General features: G+C 41.3%; 1 protein-coding gene across 1 annotated transcript in view; it reads right to left on the bottom strand.

The window, feature by feature from the left end:
• ccser1 (coiled-coil serine-rich protein 1) overlaps nucleotides 1-17,090 on the bottom strand; it is a 135,721-nt gene that overhangs the window by 90,837 nt on the left and 27,794 nt on the right. The window contains exon 7 of the mRNA XM_080893181.1: nucleotides 877-1,051. Within this exon, the coding sequence (XP_080749307.1) occupies nucleotides 877-1,051 (175 nt within the window). The remainder of the gene's footprint in view (nucleotides 1-876; nucleotides 1,052-17,090) is intronic.

The raw sequence follows: 17,090 nt of genomic DNA, 5'->3' as shown, positions 1-17,090 counted from the left end.
AAGGGGCAGCACGGCGGGTCTGTGTGCCGCGCTGGAATGGTAGCGCTGTGCAGGGTGGCTGCTGTGTTCGCTTCGGATTACTCCTCAACCCCCACCCACCCCTGTGGCTTGTCATGTCTTCACAATGTTGTGCTGTGGACATTTATGTGCTTCTTGTGCAGAGGAGTTTTTTTGTTTCCTGTTCTCATGCTGTCCTACCATGGAAGCATAGCATGAGTAGGGGTCTCTTTTTTTCCTCTTGTACTTTCCCCAGTGTAGTGTACATTTCAATGTTTTTTTCTGATTCTACCAATCTCTGACCTGTATCCCCATGTAATGTTTGTGCTATATGTGTAAGGTCGGGGGGGGTCCTATTTCACTGCAGGGCAACCTGCATGTGACGAATAAAGCTTTGATTGATTGATTGATTGATTGATTGATTGTGTGTTTGTGTACATGTAAAGCATAAACTGGCAGATACTTAAAGTCTCCCAGTTTCCCCCTCTAAATGTAGAATCTGATTAAATTAACAAAACAAAGTGATTAAATGGACCTTTTAGAGACGGGAAAGCAACCACTTTGACCAGATTTCATGGAACTGAAATAGAGCCTGATTAAAATAGGGGGTGAAAAATTCGTAAGAGCAGCGTGGTGCACAGTGGTTCCAGATGAAATTGCTTTTTATTGTTTGCTAGACCCTTATCCTCACTGGTTTAAAACAATTTGATGCGTTTCAAACTTGATAAGGGCTGTCGGTGTGGTCTACCTTATGTGCTCTGTAGAAGCCAAATATGCCAGACTCACTAAATGTAAAGCTAATCTTCCTTCATTTGTTTGTATGTCCTTGTCGAGAAGAGCTTGTGTGCTGCTGACTGTTAGCCATGTGCATTATCTCACCTCCTGCAGTGTCCGTCTCAGCCTTAGAAGCAGGGTTTTGACAGCAGTGCACTCCTGCTGCATGAGTCTTAGTGGAAGGGTTTCCAGTCCCAGAGGTAAAGGGTCATCTTCCTTCCCCGTGCCCAACCCGGCGCTCCACTCAGCAGGCAGCAGGCTGGTTGGACGGCAGGGTTCCCTAGAGGAGAGGAGGGATGAACAAAAAGAGAATAGTACATTTTTTTGTCTATGAGTCAGCATGAAAACTTGATCATAAACACGTCTTCCCCACTGTTCTCCACTTGTGGAATCTCATCATTGCCTTCGCTGGTTAGCGATTATATAGCTGACCCATTACACAGTAAAGTGAAGATGCCAGCTGCTTCTCAATACCCCAGTAATTCCTTGAAATCTGTGTGATACCATGTGTAACAAACTAAAGTGCACAAACATAGTCCGAACAATAACTTGGCAGAATGCAAAACAATAATTTGTAGCAATTAGATGCAACGTAGTAAACTACTCCTTCTACACAACCTTGCTGCATAGCATAAAGCTGTTATTCACAGTATTTTAGTCTGATTGAAACCCAATGTGAACATTTTGAATCTTTGATCTTTATTATTTCAGAGTCATTGAATAAAAAAAATAGTCCATTGCTGCAAAAAATAGTTGGCTTTAAAAAACACAGAATGAAAAGAAAATGAGAAAGACAGAAAAAAACAAGAGAAGGAAAATTAAACCAAAAAAAAAGTGACAGTCAGAACCGACTGTCACAATACACAGCAGCTACCCCACAGGATCCACCGAGGACTCGATTTTAATGACAAGTCATTTCTACAATAATTCTTTTTAGAGAAGGTTTTAAATCAACAACGTGAGGCGATAACAAACTACCACACAAAACAAAAGGTCCACCTTATCATCCTGTATAATGAAGTCAGGGGGACACTTCACTACCAAGAGATTTGTGGACGTCCACAAGAAAGTTTGAATGTTACGTGCAGCAGAGCTGACCGTAGGTAGATGCTGTTAAAAGTCCCAGTTTAAGGCTGGACTATTAACTATTAGCCTCCGAAAGAGGCAATGTTGTGATGGCACAGGATTGGATTCAAACACACACAAACAACAGGGGGGAGTTCAACCAAAGCCTTCTTGTAATTATCTGTCCCATTTGGGAACACACTCCATTAAACAGTAAACAGGTCTTTGTACCAGCATGTCTTTGGTCTCCGGTGCGTGGCCTCTATTCCTTGTCTCACCTGAAAGTCACAGCATTTAGGAAAAAAGGAGACAGATTTTTGGAAGGGATTCTTACAAAGAGCCAGACCTGCTTGGAGCATCTTTCTTTGCCTTCCTAAAGCTCAATCCATGCACCTCGGGCTCTTATATTAACATAGTCATTAATTGCTTGGAGTCTGCTTTACTCCTTTTGCCAGTTTGCCACATTTCCCTGCTCGAGATGTCAGACTTCTCTATAGTCCACCAGACATGAAAACAGTCTCCGAACAAAGATCAAGACGTTTTTATTCTATTTTGTGGCCGTGTGTGAAAAGCATCGGGAAAACAAAGCACATCAGTTTACTTTATGATAGCTCTGCACAAACATGACGGTAATTGAATGTCTGTGGGGCTACTGATGTGGTTTGTAATTCAAATACTTTTTTATTGAGTGGTAGAAAAAAAAGATATATTTTCTAAACAGACATTTTAATTCCCCGGCATTCTCATTTTGGGATTAGCACTTACCTGAGGTTAACAATTTACTTTTCAGACAACAGCAATTACACAAGCAATTAACCACAAAACACACTGGAACACTAACTGCATTCATGGGCATAACTTTGTAACCTAAAGGGTTACATGATCCGTAGATAAACATGATCCGTGGATAAACCTTTTGTTCTGTTTATGCACTTCTTTGCCTTTTAAAATGCAAGCCATCATCAATCCACTGGCAAACAGTCACAAACGTCTCTGATCAATAAAAATGTGGCGCTGACTCTGACTTGGACATTTCGCCAAGTCTTCACTCTTAAAAGTTCCTATTAACACGACTACACAGAGCTAGATTGTTTGCAAAATAGACTTAAACTATTTCAACTATTAAACTAGAGTTGACGTATTTCACACAGAGAAATAACACCGGAAAGCAACTAGAATAATCAAACTTGTTTCAATAAAGTAAATTCCTGCATTAACATTTCTCTGCCAGGTTGTGATATTTTGACAGAAGTGCATAAAGGGGGATTGTGTATCTCACCTTCTTTATGACATTTTCAAAAGGTGAGCCGAGAAATACCACCCTCTTGTCTGAAAACCACACAGACAACCTCAGAGTTCACAGGCTGCATAACAAGAAAAGAAGAGGGATGGAAGACAGTGGAAAGGCAGACATGGTAGCAGAAACAAGAAGCTCTTAATCATCAAGAGCCCATGTTCACTTTCACAGATTTAGAGGGAGGTTCTAAAAGAAAATCACCAAATAAAGAGCAGCCATGAGCATTAAGTCAGCCAGAAAAATCTACTTTTTTTTTATTCTCTTTTCTTTCTAAAATAAAAAACATCACAAAAATATCGAACAACATAAGCCATTCTGAACACAGCTCGGTGAAAAGGTCAGGCTGAATCGCACCCTCGTACTTTCTTCTCTGACTGTTCAACATCCCACCCCTCTTTTGTCTTTCTTCCCCCTCCTCTATATCTGTCTAACCCCACATTGTCGTGCTTTTTCTATTCTTCAAACCTTCGTCACTCTCTCCAGGCTCCCACCTCTGTTACTTCTCTTTTGTTCCCCTGCCCTTCCCTTTCCCACCCCCGCCATACCCCTCACCTGAGTCTGCGTCTTCCATCTCTACAGCTCTGCCCTTGCCTCTTCATCTTTTTCACGTATTCCTCTGACAACCACTACACTAAACTGATGCAGTATCAAAGCCTAGGTGTCCCCCTGGGGATACTGCTGAGTACCTCATACAAATGTCGAGGAGGCCTGCTGTCTTTTGAGGACAGGTGAGCGCTGTCTGTCAACTAGTCAGATGAGATTTTTTTCCCCCCTCTTTCTTAAACTGAATTATTTGCAGCTTTTTGTTCCTGCCTGGCATCTCTGAAAAGAGTGAACTTTCTCCATTTATTTCTGGCTCCACTCTGCTATTCAGGTAGGATGAACAGGGGGTAAATAAACAACAAATGATCAATCGTGCAGTCTCTGATGTGTCTCTGATGTGTCAAATGGCACAGTGCGGTTCCAAAACAACATTTTTGAGGGGGGGTCTTCACAAGGACGTTTTCTTTATGGTTCTCTGCATCTGCGCCTTACTCCATGCCTGACAATCTTGCCCTTTCTCTAGCTTTCACCAGGGTTTCAGGTTTGGATTTTTCTTTTGGTGTAGCTCAAACAGAGTGACAGGAAAATGAGTAGGAGTAGGGTTCAAAGAACACTTGAATCACCCATAACAACAATCACACATCAGGTGCAGGTATGCACAGTTTTACTCTTTCAGGGGACTAGAAGTTGCTGCTTGAACTGAGCAGCTGAGGGCTGTAAACACGTTTCATTGTGGACACTTTTTAAACACTTTTTAAAAAAATGTGCATATCTTTCAGTGCATGTCTACACTCTTTGTAATGCTGACAGGTCCAAAAACATTAATATATATACTTTAGGAAAGTTTTTGATATAATTAGTAGACATCAGGAGTTATACAAACATTTTATCTCCAAAAAGCTTTGTAAATGCAATGTTTGATGTACAGGGTGGGCAATTTATATGGATACACCGTAATAACATGGGAATGGTTGGTGATATTAAAGTCCTGTTTGTGGCACATTAGTATATGTGAGGGGGCAAACTCCTCAAGATGGGTGGTGACCATGGTGGCCATTTAGAAGTCGGCCATCTTGGATACAACTTTTGTTTTTTCCATAGGAAGAGGGCCATGTGACACATCAAACTTATTGGTAATGTCACAAGAAAAACAATGGTGTGCTTGGTTTCAACATAACTTTATTCTTTCATGAGTTATTTACAAGTTTCTCTTTGTTCACAGCCATTGACATGTCGAAGAGGTTAACACGTGAGGAGCGGATCGAAATTGTGTTGATATCTGGTGAACGCAGTAACCGGGTCATTGCAGCAGATTTCAATGCAAGACACCCTACGAGACCACCCATCTCCCATGCTACAGTTAGCAAACTGCTTGCTAAGTTTCGTAAAACTGGTTCAGTGTTGGATTTGCCAAAATGTGGATGCAAGAAAACTGTCACTAATGAAGAAACATCAGTGGCTGTCCTAGCTTCATTCAGCAAGAGCCCACAGCGTAGCACTCGCCGCATGTCACTGGAGAGTGGCATTAGTCGAACATCCCTTCGGCGGATATTAGCTACTCACAAATGGCACCCTTACAAACTCCAGCTACTGCAGCATCTCAACGAGGATGACCCAGATCGGCGCACAGAATTTGCAGAATGGGCAAAACAAAAATTGGAACAGGACCCTCAGTTCACGCAGAAGATTTTGTTCAGTGATGAGGCAAACTTTTATGTGAATGGTGAAGTTAACAAACAAAACCACCGCTATTGGTCTGACACTAACCCACATTGGATGGATCCCTCCAAGACTGTTGGAACAATAAAAGTGATGGTTTGGTGTCGTATATGGGGTACAACGATAGTGGGTCCATTCTTCAGCAATGGAAACCTCAAGGCCACTGAATATTTGAAATTGCTACATGATGATGTGTTTCCCTCTTTATGCACTGAAGCTGGACCGTTCCCTGAGTTTTTCCAGCAAGATGGTGCACCACCACATTATGGGTGCCAGGTCCGAGCATTCCTAGATGAACAGTTTCCTGGAAAGTGGATTGGTCGTCGTGGGCCACTTGAATGGCACCCAAGGTCTCCCGATCTGACCCCCTTAGACTTTTATCTTTGGGGTCATCTGAAGGCAATTGTCTATGGTGTGAAGATACGAGATGTGCAGCACCTGAAACTACGGATACTGGATGCCTGTGCTGGCATTTCTCCTGCAGTGTTGCTATCAGTGTGTGAAGAGTGGGAGAAGAGGGTTGCATTGACAATCCAACACAATGGGCAGCACATTGAACACATTTTATAAGTGGTCAGAAACTTGTAAATAACTCATGAAAGAATAAAGTTACGTTGAAACCAAGCACACCATTGTTTTTCTTGTGACATTACCAATAAGTTTGATGTGTCACATGGCCCTCTTCCTATTGAAAAAACAAAAGTTGTATCCAAGAAGCCTGGAGAACGATTCCTGAACACCACTTGAAAAGTAGAAGTAGTTTTTGCCTTACAAACTGTATGCCTATGTGTTTTTGCACAGCTTCCATTAAGTCTTTGCACCTATTTCCCATTTTCCTAGCAAAATATGACGAAATAAGTGGAAGCTCAAGACTTTTGTACGGCACTGTATGTGGGAACGCAGATGAATAAGCATGTCAGAATGCATACTTTTGCTGCAGTTAAACTGCAGTTACAGGCCAGACAAAGTCATTTCCAGCTAAGCATGAGTCTCACCTGCAGGTAATTACTGCACGCGCACACACACACACAGACACGCTCACGAGCAAGCGCAGGGCACAGTTGAAGACAAGTCTGTTCAGTGATGATAGATGTTACACAGGCAGGGAGGCCGTTCCTCTACTCAGGGTCATCTGTCTTTTCACTGTCATGAGCTGATAGCCCGACACTCTCACTCTATTTCCCTTTTTTATAACTCTCTCTCTCTCTTTCACACACACACACACACACACACACACACACACACACACACACACACACACACACACACACACACACACACACACTGCCCCTCTGAACAGCTTATATGTATGTGAGTGCAGAGAATGGGACCGTGTGATAGCAGTCAATTAGAAGATTACCCAAGTGGACCAAGTTCTAATTTGAATTGATAAAGATGTAGTATTACACCAGCTAGTGGTAGACAATGGCACTGCATCGTCAAATAGGGCATGTAAATGGGAAGATGATTACAAACAAATATATGGATTAAAGCACAATTAAATGTTTCCAAAGAGATTTTCCCTCTACTGTCTTTTCGGAGTAATTAAACAGAAAAGGAAAACACTGGTAGAGTATGAAAACTGCCCCCCCTCCTTTGCATTATGCTCTTGTTTTCTTTGTGCCTTCTGTTAAGTCATTTCTCCTCCTTTCTCTCCTCACTTTCATTCCTTTATAATCCATATCCTCCCCCCTCGCTCACCTCCTCTCTTTCTCCTTTGTTTTTTTCTCCTCCCTCTCACTTACTCCTCTCCATCCTTCTGACATTCCCCTCTGCTCTAAGAAGCCATTTCTCAACAGCAGCGTTAGAAGTGATCCATTTCACCGACCCGAAAAAAGCCAATTATCTGCGTTTTTATGACTTTCATTATTTTAGCACTCACACGGGGTTTTATGACTGGGTTGTTGACTACCAGCATCTTGTACATACCTGCACACACACACACACACACGTTATCCACATCCACACATGCAGCAAACAATACACGCACACAGGCGAGGAGAGACCTGAGAAGCATGTATATGAAGATTTAGATGTCTGTGTTTACACGGTGTTCGGTTTGTGTGTCAAGTGACGAATAATGACTCCCGGTCAAATAAATCACGTGGGATTCAAGTACATCATCTTGAGCAGCCGTGAGAAGCGGTGGGCTGTACCCTTGTCAATCAGCAATATATAGAGACGGCATTGTCTCAGGAATAATAATAGTAAAGGACACTTCAGCGCTGAGATACGGCGAGAAAGCCAGTCAGTCCCCACTGCCAACTTTTCCATCATTAAATTTTTACTGACGACAAAGAACATGTTTATGGGAACAATCCAATATATATGAGTGTCTACGGCTGCGTGTGTGTATGTGTGTGTGTGTGTGTGTGTACTGCAGCCATCTGTGCGTCATGTGTGCTTGCTTGTCTGCACATGTGAAGTACAACTGTATACCACAGCTAAAAGAGAGTGATCACCATCATTTGTCACTGCTTTCCACCTGACAGACACTGTGTACTCATCTGCATTCAGCACCTGAGGCTACGGATGTTTAATGCTACCATTAAACTCATCTCCGACATAAAGTGCATCTGTGACTAAAGAGTGAGCGCAAGCCAGGCTCCAGGCAGTGAATCTAATGGTGAATTCAACTCTTCAGACACAGAAAGGGGGAGAATATAAAACTAATGTAATATGGCAGGGGTAACTTTCTGATTAACCCAACTGTCCTTTCTGCTTCCCTTTGCACTCTGCACTCTGAATGTGTGCTTCGTTTGCAAGAAATCCGTGCTTTTGCTTGACTCTTGCTTGTTTCACTCCCCCTGACTTCTCTAACCTCGATCTATTGCTGTCTGCCACTGCCCACTCACCGCTTCCTTGGCATCTGTGAGGTTAATCCATAAAAGGATGGGAACCACCACATTAGCTCTTTGTGGATGGTGGTGGTGGGGGAACCTTTGGGGAGTTATCAGAACATACTTGCACTAATTACTATCACAACTTATTGTTGCTCATAGAGATCTATTTAATATCGGTCCCATGTGTCGCATTACATTTTTCATTTTCCGTGAATATTGTCATGCCAAGTTGCCAAATCTTACCCTGTATAAAAGCCTCCAAGCAATATTCCATTAAAGTGGAACAGTTTCAATTTTTAGCACAGAAACCCTGCTGCGAGTCCACTACCAAAACGTATTGCCCAAGGGGAATCCGAGACATTTCTCTCTCTCTCTCTTGAACTTATGTTGTTATGCAAGCATGAAGGGATTTCTTCTATGATTCACGTTTTAAAGTAACTCTGTCAGGTTGCAATTTTTAGCGAGAATCGCATAAAAATGCCCGAGTGCCACAGGTGACAGCTGATCACAAAAGCAACCACTGGTTGACTAAGCCCGATTTTTATTTTATCTTTTTTTTTTTTTTTAAACTCCAGCCAACAAATCCATGTTTAAAATGCAAATTCTGCACCCAAAGGGAGTTTTTATTTAGAGGACACATTAATGCTTATCCAGTCTGTTCATTACTTAAGGACATGATAATTTTTGCATTATTTATTCTAAATCCCTGATAATAAAGGACCAGAATTTCAATGACCTTATAACCGTGTTGCCACTGCACAGCCTGATTATCTTCTGCTGATCCCGCAGTCATAAAAAAAAAAAAAAAAGCATCGAATTTCAGATAAGATTTTGACCAGAAATGTAATAAGTGCAAATTAATGTGATCTTAGCTGCCAATGTGTGACTCAAAGCTCATATTAATAAGACAATAAGACACGGAGGAGCAAGCTTGTGTTGTAAATTCCCAGTATAACACATGTTGTTTGAGACAAACACAAGTGATATTTTATGACAGAGAGTAACAGCATCACAAGAAATGTAAATGTTGCCTCTCTCCTTTTCATCTAAATTTCCTCTTGTCACTGTCAAACTGCCCACTTTCCTTTCAGAAAGCCATATATTGTTTAAGATGAGTCACAGTTTTGATTTGTTGTGATTTTTGCGGTGGCACTGTTGTCATCGCAATGACAAAATAATAGCACCTAAGAACAAGTTTCCATACTGACTCATGCAAAGGAAACATTTAAATGACAATTATTGTGCCTGCATGTTTATTGCAACAATCTCTGCACTTAGATCAGATTCACGTCGACTGCCCACACTTCCCATATTCTTGTTGACATCATTTCTAAATAAATGTTTCTCAGCATTCCCCTCATCGATCCCTCATTTTAGGCCTAATCTTATCGAGACTGCCGACATAAACATATTTCTTCGTCTGTAATCACCTGCAAAAGCTCTGATCCTTATTAAATAAGAAAACATATATAAAAAGGTACCACAGATAATCCTCTCCGATCAAGAACATTAAAAAGCACATATGGCCATCATCCTCATTTCTTTAAAAGCCGTTGTCATGGCAGTAGTGAAATAAGACTATGAGGTGCCTAATAAGATATTATGCACACAGAAAGCGACAATTTTGCTTTGATTTTGCACTCTTCGTGTAATTTTGTGGAGACTTACGCAAGTTGACAACAGAGTCTGCAAGTATTAGATCTGTTTGTTTGAAACATGATTTACCCATGCTGGGAAAACGGCGAAGACATCACCAATTAACACGTAATATCTACTGTTTTATCAAGAGTTCCACACTGAAATTGTATTTTGGATACACAATCTGCCCAAGTGCTTATGTATAGCATCTTCAGTTTTCCTAATGTGGTCAAGTGTGTTAAGATTTTCATTTTGGTCGCTGAATATGAACAATGGCACTTGGGCTTTATATCTTTTTCAGACTCTGGTGCTTTCATAGTGACCAACACTGTGTTTCTGTCTGATTTGACTGTATATCTGCAACACTGTGTGACAAAATTATCACGCACCTAAGTTAAAGATATTTACAGTTTTGTGTTTTTTAATTTTATTACGTTTTTTTATGAGGGATAAAAGTTCGAAGCCAGACGCTGGAAGACAAATGAGTCTCCAAATAGTTCAATATTTGGATAAAACATTAACCTTTAGAGAGAGTGAACAGTCACTGCATCCAGCTGTTGTTTGACATAGTTACAGCACTCCCACTGAACCTCTTTTTTTCACCTTTCTGCACCAAGCCAAGCTACCACTTTTTTGAGCCCAGCCTAAATATAATATATGGCAAGCTGAGTTCAGATAATCTCAGCTTGCCAAAAAACAAGCACTTGGCAGTAATGGGAAAAAAGTTTTTGTAGGACTCTCTGCAGTCCTGTGAAAATATCAGTAATCCCCATGATTCAATAGCTTGTAAAGCAGCAATACCTTGAAGTACTTTAGTTTATTTTATCAGTCTTTCACATCATTGTGGAGAAATGTTGGCCCTCTCTTCTTCACAGTGTTGCTTCTGCTCTTTGAGGTTTGCAGGCGTTTCTTTTTGCACACCTCTCTCAAGATCCTGCCCAAGCATTTAATCAGGTTGAGGTTCTTTTCTTTATTTTTCAGCAATTCTATTGTAGATTTACTAGCATGCTTGCCCCAATGTTCCACTGAAAGACCCAATATAGGCCAAGCCTTAGCTATCAGACAAATGGCCTTGCACTTGACTATACAACACTCTCCTCCTCAATAGAGAGGAGTCTCAGAGATTGCAAGGTGCCCTGAGATTGCCCAAGCCTCCACCATGATGGTATGTATAATGGATTGGATTTATATAGCGCTTTTCAAGGCACCCAAAGCACTTTATAATGCCACTATTCATTCACTCTCGCATTCACAAACTGGTGGAGGCAAGCTAAGGTTGTAGCACAGTTGCCCTGGGGCAGACTGACAGAAGCGAGGCTGCCATATCGCGCCATCGGCCCCTCTGGCCAACACCAGTAGGCAGTAGGGTAAAGTGTCTTGCCCAAGGACACAATGACCAGGACAGAGAGCCCGGGGATTGAACCGGCGACCTTCCGGTTACAGATACGCTTCCCAACCCCCTGAGCCACGGTCGCCCCATGTATGGATGAGGTAGTCTGAGCTGATATGCGGTGTTTTCTCCAAACATGGTGCGGTCCTTTAAGGCCACACACATTGGACTCCTCTTTCTAAATCAAATTCTCCAGAAGTCTGTTGGTTTGTTAAGATGCAAATTTGCCAACATAAGCTGTGCTGCCATGTTCCTTGACTAGACTCGACTTGCTCAGTTTTTTTCTAATTGGACTTTCATCAACTTTAACATTTAACATGCTAACTTAAGCCTGTAGAGTCTGACTCATGGCTTCTTTGCAGTTGCTTTTTTGCTGTGATTAGCTGTGATGTCCACTCCTGGAAAGATTGCAGGATTTTGTTAGCACACCTAAATGGTGATGATCATTTAACAAGCGCAATTTACTCTCTTGATTCTTACCAAAGCAACATGGGTTGACTTAGTTTCATAACCTCTCTCCAGTCCTTGGATAGCAACCTTTGACTAAAACATTCACTAATACCCATTGTAAAGAGTCCTTTCCTTACCTGGATGATTGCATCAAGCATCAAGACTCGTGTAAAGAGGTTTTCTATTTCAAACTCTAGTTTTTTTTTTGTTTCTTTTTTTTTTTAGGGGGGGGGGGGGGGGGGGGTATCCTTCTTAAAGCGAGGTGCACCAGACAGCTACAAAGACCAAACATCAAGAAGAACAAATACAACAGTAACATATTCTCATGGGAAATATTCAGCATTCACAAAACATTTTTTATCACTGACAACAGCAGAAGGAATGTGTTTGAAAAAGCAACAAAACGGGGCGGGAAATATCTTCTTGGAAACAGTCTCTAATCTCATCCTGTTGTATTAAAATAGATTTAACATTTGCATATACTATACTGTGGTCTGCAACAAATTGAGACAAGATAAAGAGAGCCAAAGACAAAAGTGCATTGCTATATTTATGATAAAAAAAAGTCTTGAAATGCTGGAAACGGTGGCACTAATGCCATGTGTCTTACAATCTGTTGCCGTACGATTTACAGTGAACACCACTTCAGCACTCCCTTTTATTTCTGGAACACACTAGTTGATTAAGAAAAAGGTTATTGGAAGCACAGGGATGTCTTATTTATTGCCAATCTACTGTTTTTCTTTGCGTTACAAATCAGGACAACAAGTTCCCGCTCGAAGCAAGTGGGATAAAAATGAAAGCCAATACTAATTAGTCTCCTCATGCTGAACATTTAATAAACCCTATAGGGTGATGTGAATTACAAGCTAAACAACAATTGACAAAAGAAATGCACATGCCAACACATGCACACTATAACGCTTTTAACAAGTTTAGAGTTTTAAAAATTAAAAGCTGTCAAGGCATGTAGCCAAAGCTTCTCCACTGAAAAACAACAGATAAAAACAAGATAAAAGACCGAGTCTTGTCGCTGCTTGTTGGATTAACAAATTCTGCATCGTTATACACCAGGAACTGAAAAAAAAAAGAGGGGGGGGGGGGGGGGGTCTACTTTGTGTTCCCTTCAACTCCCACTGTATGCTGTGTTTCTCTGTGTCTGAAAATCATGTTGCAGGGAATTTCGTCTGTCCTCAGCTCCACTCCTTAAACTGGATTCTTTATGCTTGTCTATTTTTATGAATGTGCATGCGCTTAAATGTTTGTGAGTATGTGACTTACGGTAGAAGGAGATGCGTGTGCTACTTTTGCAGACTATATTAAGTCTGGAGGGATTCGATTACAACATGGTCGATATACTTTGTGAGTCGTATTAACATTAAATAAATGTGTTCCTTCCTGTTTTTGTGCATATGCGAGAAAATTCTATAAAATTACAGATTACAGGCCTCCGTTTGAGACTACAGGATATATACAGGAGAGTATATCGCTATGTAGCATTCCAACCAAATGTGAGAGAATTGGTTTTTCTCTGAATTACAAGACACTTTCTCAACACTTGGTCTTTCTGCTCAGCAGTATCTTAATACCCAGCTGCCTCAATGAAGACAGCTATGAGTAGGCTGTCTTTTCTACCGCCATCTCACTGCTGCCATTTACACAGCATTCAGTTCACGAGCAGACCCAGCTAACTCCTTTCTCAACACATTCAACCAGAGCAAAAAAGATTTTTAACCTCTATATACGAATAAGGGTCAACAGGGTGAATTGGGACCTGCACGCGAATGTTGACATTTTTCTGATGCGCCTCATTATGCCGCCGCAAGAGCATGTGAGTGTAATACCTACACGTTTAATCTTCAATTGAGAAGCGAAGATATGGGAATTGAGACTTTTGTGATCGTCCGCTGCATACTGACAGATAAGGACACCTCTGTGTTTGCGTGTCCTCTGCTCAGATTGCCCGTCTTCCGCATAGCAATCAACAGCAATGAAAACAGAGAAAGGGGAAAATGAAGAGAAGAATGGCAGGGGAACACTCAACAGGCAGGCTGCAGTTACCATAGAAACAGGCAAGCTTTATCCCAACTGTCAAAATTTAATTTCCTCTGCATCTTTTTGTATAAGAGACGGGAGCAGTTCACGTCTTAAAAGAAAACAGACAATAAAGATACATCACAAATGGAACCAAAAGTCTCTGAGGGACATTTGGTATTGTCATGCTTTGATGGCAGCACTGCTACTGGCAAAAAAAAGAATGCACTGAAGAGATCTGTCTTATTTTATTTTAGATTTCAAGGCAAATGTAAACATGATAGAAGTTCAAAGACACAATATCACACTGACCCAAACCTATTATACTCCAAGGGAGGTCTTCTGGTGCACTGCGAGGCAAGGACAAAGTCACTCGGGCGGAAATGTCTAGAGCCGAGGCACCTGGGTATTAATCGATTAGTCAAATATTTTTGTTAAGCCAGAATGTAAGCCATGTGCAGGTTTAAGCTGTGGAAATGGGGAGGATTATTCTGCTTTTCTTGATTTTCTGTGACAGTAGAGCTATCTTTTTGTTTGGAATTGTTGTTGTTTGGTGTGGCAAATTTGTTCAGAAAACTGGATGAATCTATAATGAATTTAACCGATTTCAGAGCTGGAAATCTATCTAAAGTTGCATCTCTAAACTTTGTATTGTACTCTCCCTCATTCTCATCAATAACTAAAAACAACAATAAATACCGTATTCTACGTTGCTGAAAGCTGCTACGCAAGGTATACATATAGGGTGATATTGGATGCTGTGACACTGACTGATGTGTCAGCCCCCCCACCCCACTCTCTCTGTCTCTAAACACCTATGCAGCTGCAAAGAATGGAAATAGATTTTGAGCACCTGGCTGTTCGCTGACATGGCTTTGTTACTGCGATATTAATGTGTACAAAGTCATAAACATAGACAATTAAAACCCTGCCATCAAAATCATTCAACTGCCATACATCAAAGAGGTTGGAGCTGTGCCTGCACGCCTGTGTGTGCGAGTGTGTGTTTGTGTGTGCGTGCATGCAGCAGATGTTCTGTGCAGCCTGTCAGACAGCCAGCAGTATCCTGCAGCTGATACTCTCTCTGGACAGCCTGACTGACTGACAGGTGTGTGTGTGCATGATCCTGTGTTACTCATACTGTGGGGACATAAATCTGTTTACACAGTCATATTCTGGGGACCGGCTGTGGCTACAGGGGACAAAAAAACAAAGTAAAAATGGAAATTCAGTTTTATTACAAAGCCTTGATTTTAGATTAAGTTAGGTTTAGAGTCATGGAGGGTTAGGTAAGTTACAGCTGTGGTTAGCATTCCAATAAGTCTTCAATGTAAGTTGGTGTAATGTCCTCTGAAGTGATGGAAACACAAATGCGTGCGTGCATGTGTGTGTGTGTGCGTGCGTGTGTTGTGTGTGAACAGAAAGGAGCTTGCTTTGCCTCCAGCAAATCAATGTCCCCTCGAGGGAATGTGGAACCTGAGACAAAGAGCAAAAGCAACTCCAAGAGAAAGAAAGACGGTGTGTGAGAGAGAGAGAGAGAGAGGAAGCCCTGGGCAAACAGATTTTGCTCTCTTCCCCTAGTTCCAATCTCAGGTTCTTCACTCGCAGACTTAAACATTTGGGTGAAAATATTTTGTTGGAAGAAATCAGCGAGGATGGTGAACTCAAACTGTAGGAAATTAACACCTGCCAGCAGCCTACATCCTGGTCAGGCTAAGAATCATACACCTGGTTTCATTATCTAACCAGCTCCGGTGTTTCCGAAGCCAAAACAGTATGTTAAAACTGTGACACTAGCACCTGATTTCCTGCATTTTAAAATGATGCTTTCTGAAATGAAACAGAATCTAAATTTACTCTGAATCCAAAACAAGTCGAGTCCACAAGCCTGCAGTTTCCTCTAGTCTTTTTTAGTGTTTACTGTTCTGCTTCTCTGCACTTCAGCTAAAAGAACTGCTCCTTTGCTGTGGAGAAGTTACCTCAACACACACTTCTCTCTAATCCCACTATATCATATCACTGTCTGGCTGTCAGGAGCACACTCACTGTTAAATTGTGTAATGTGTCTACAGTTTTGGAGGCTTAAGTCATTCTGGAGTACAAGGTTCAAGACTTCAGCGCGGACTGTCGAGTTGTTATAAAGGTTGGCATATAAGCCATTACTCAGACGCAACATGACTTGAATGTAAAATTACTGCATACACTTTTAGCCACGATAGCAGCATGACTCCTAGGATGGAAATGTCAGTCTGATGGTCAGTTAGTCTACCACCTTGGTCCAAAATAAAATATGTATCTCAGCAAGTCCTGGATGGATCGTCTTGACATTTGGCACACATATTCACGCCCCGCTGCACCCACACCTCCACCCAGGATGAATAAACACTTTGAGGTGTACCAACATATTCCCTATCACCAGATAAAATGTTTATTTTCCCACAACTAACCACTTCTAACAGACTTGCATTTAGAGTTAATTTAAACATAAAAAAGTAAATCAAGATGAGAACATGGTATATGAACCATTATTGTAACAGCTGCTACACATCGCTGTGTTAACATGGTGATGTTAGGCCCCAGTCACATAGCGGAGAGACCAGACGGCAACAATCCGAAAATCACTGGTTGCAAAAATAAAAATATATATTCTCCATCCAGCTATGAGTGATTGCTGGATGTTACTGGAAGCTGCTGGTAAGAAATTGGTCATAAAGAGGTAAATGGTGCTTCTTGCGCTTTCTTTAGCAACTAGCACCTTGCCCCAGTCACCTATAGTTTGCACGAAAGGCATCAATTTGTCTGCAAACTACAATGGCCCTGAAAGGTCAAAGGACTGCAACTTAAGGAAATGCCAGCAAATAGACAAATGCTCCAAAAACACACAAAGCAACAGAAGTTGACTAAATAAACAGAAATTGTTTCTGGAAACACAAAAATGTTTGGAAACGACAGAAATCTAAATGTTTTAAGAGCACTAAGATAGACTTAAAAGAAGCAGAGCGTTCATCAGTGTTGCAAGGGAACCAAATCTGTAAGTAATGTGTGCCTTAATCACATGATTCAGATACATGTTTGCTATTAGCTGTTTACTGTTAGCTTTTGTGATGCTTTTCTCTAATTCCAGACCATATCACCTCACTGTAAAGCAATGACTATAGAAACCATGGACGACGCGACAGCTTTTCGAAAATGAAGCCAAAACGTCTCTATCGCCCCCTGTTGTCTGGCTGCAGTATAGGTCATAAACCCCGCCTCCTCCATGTTAGCGGATGGGACGGGGATCAGACTAGAATAAATTAACAATTTTTTCCCAAAGATTCTTTCTTTTGTTATCAATAGT

Source organism: Rhamphochromis sp. 'chilingali', assembly GCF_963969265.1.
Source record: "Rhamphochromis sp. 'chilingali' genome assembly, chromosome: 10".
Taxonomy (NCBI): Eukaryota; Metazoa; Chordata; class Actinopteri; order Cichliformes; family Cichlidae; genus Rhamphochromis; species Rhamphochromis sp. 'chilingali'.
This window is presented reverse-complemented; position numbering and strand designations above follow the sequence as displayed.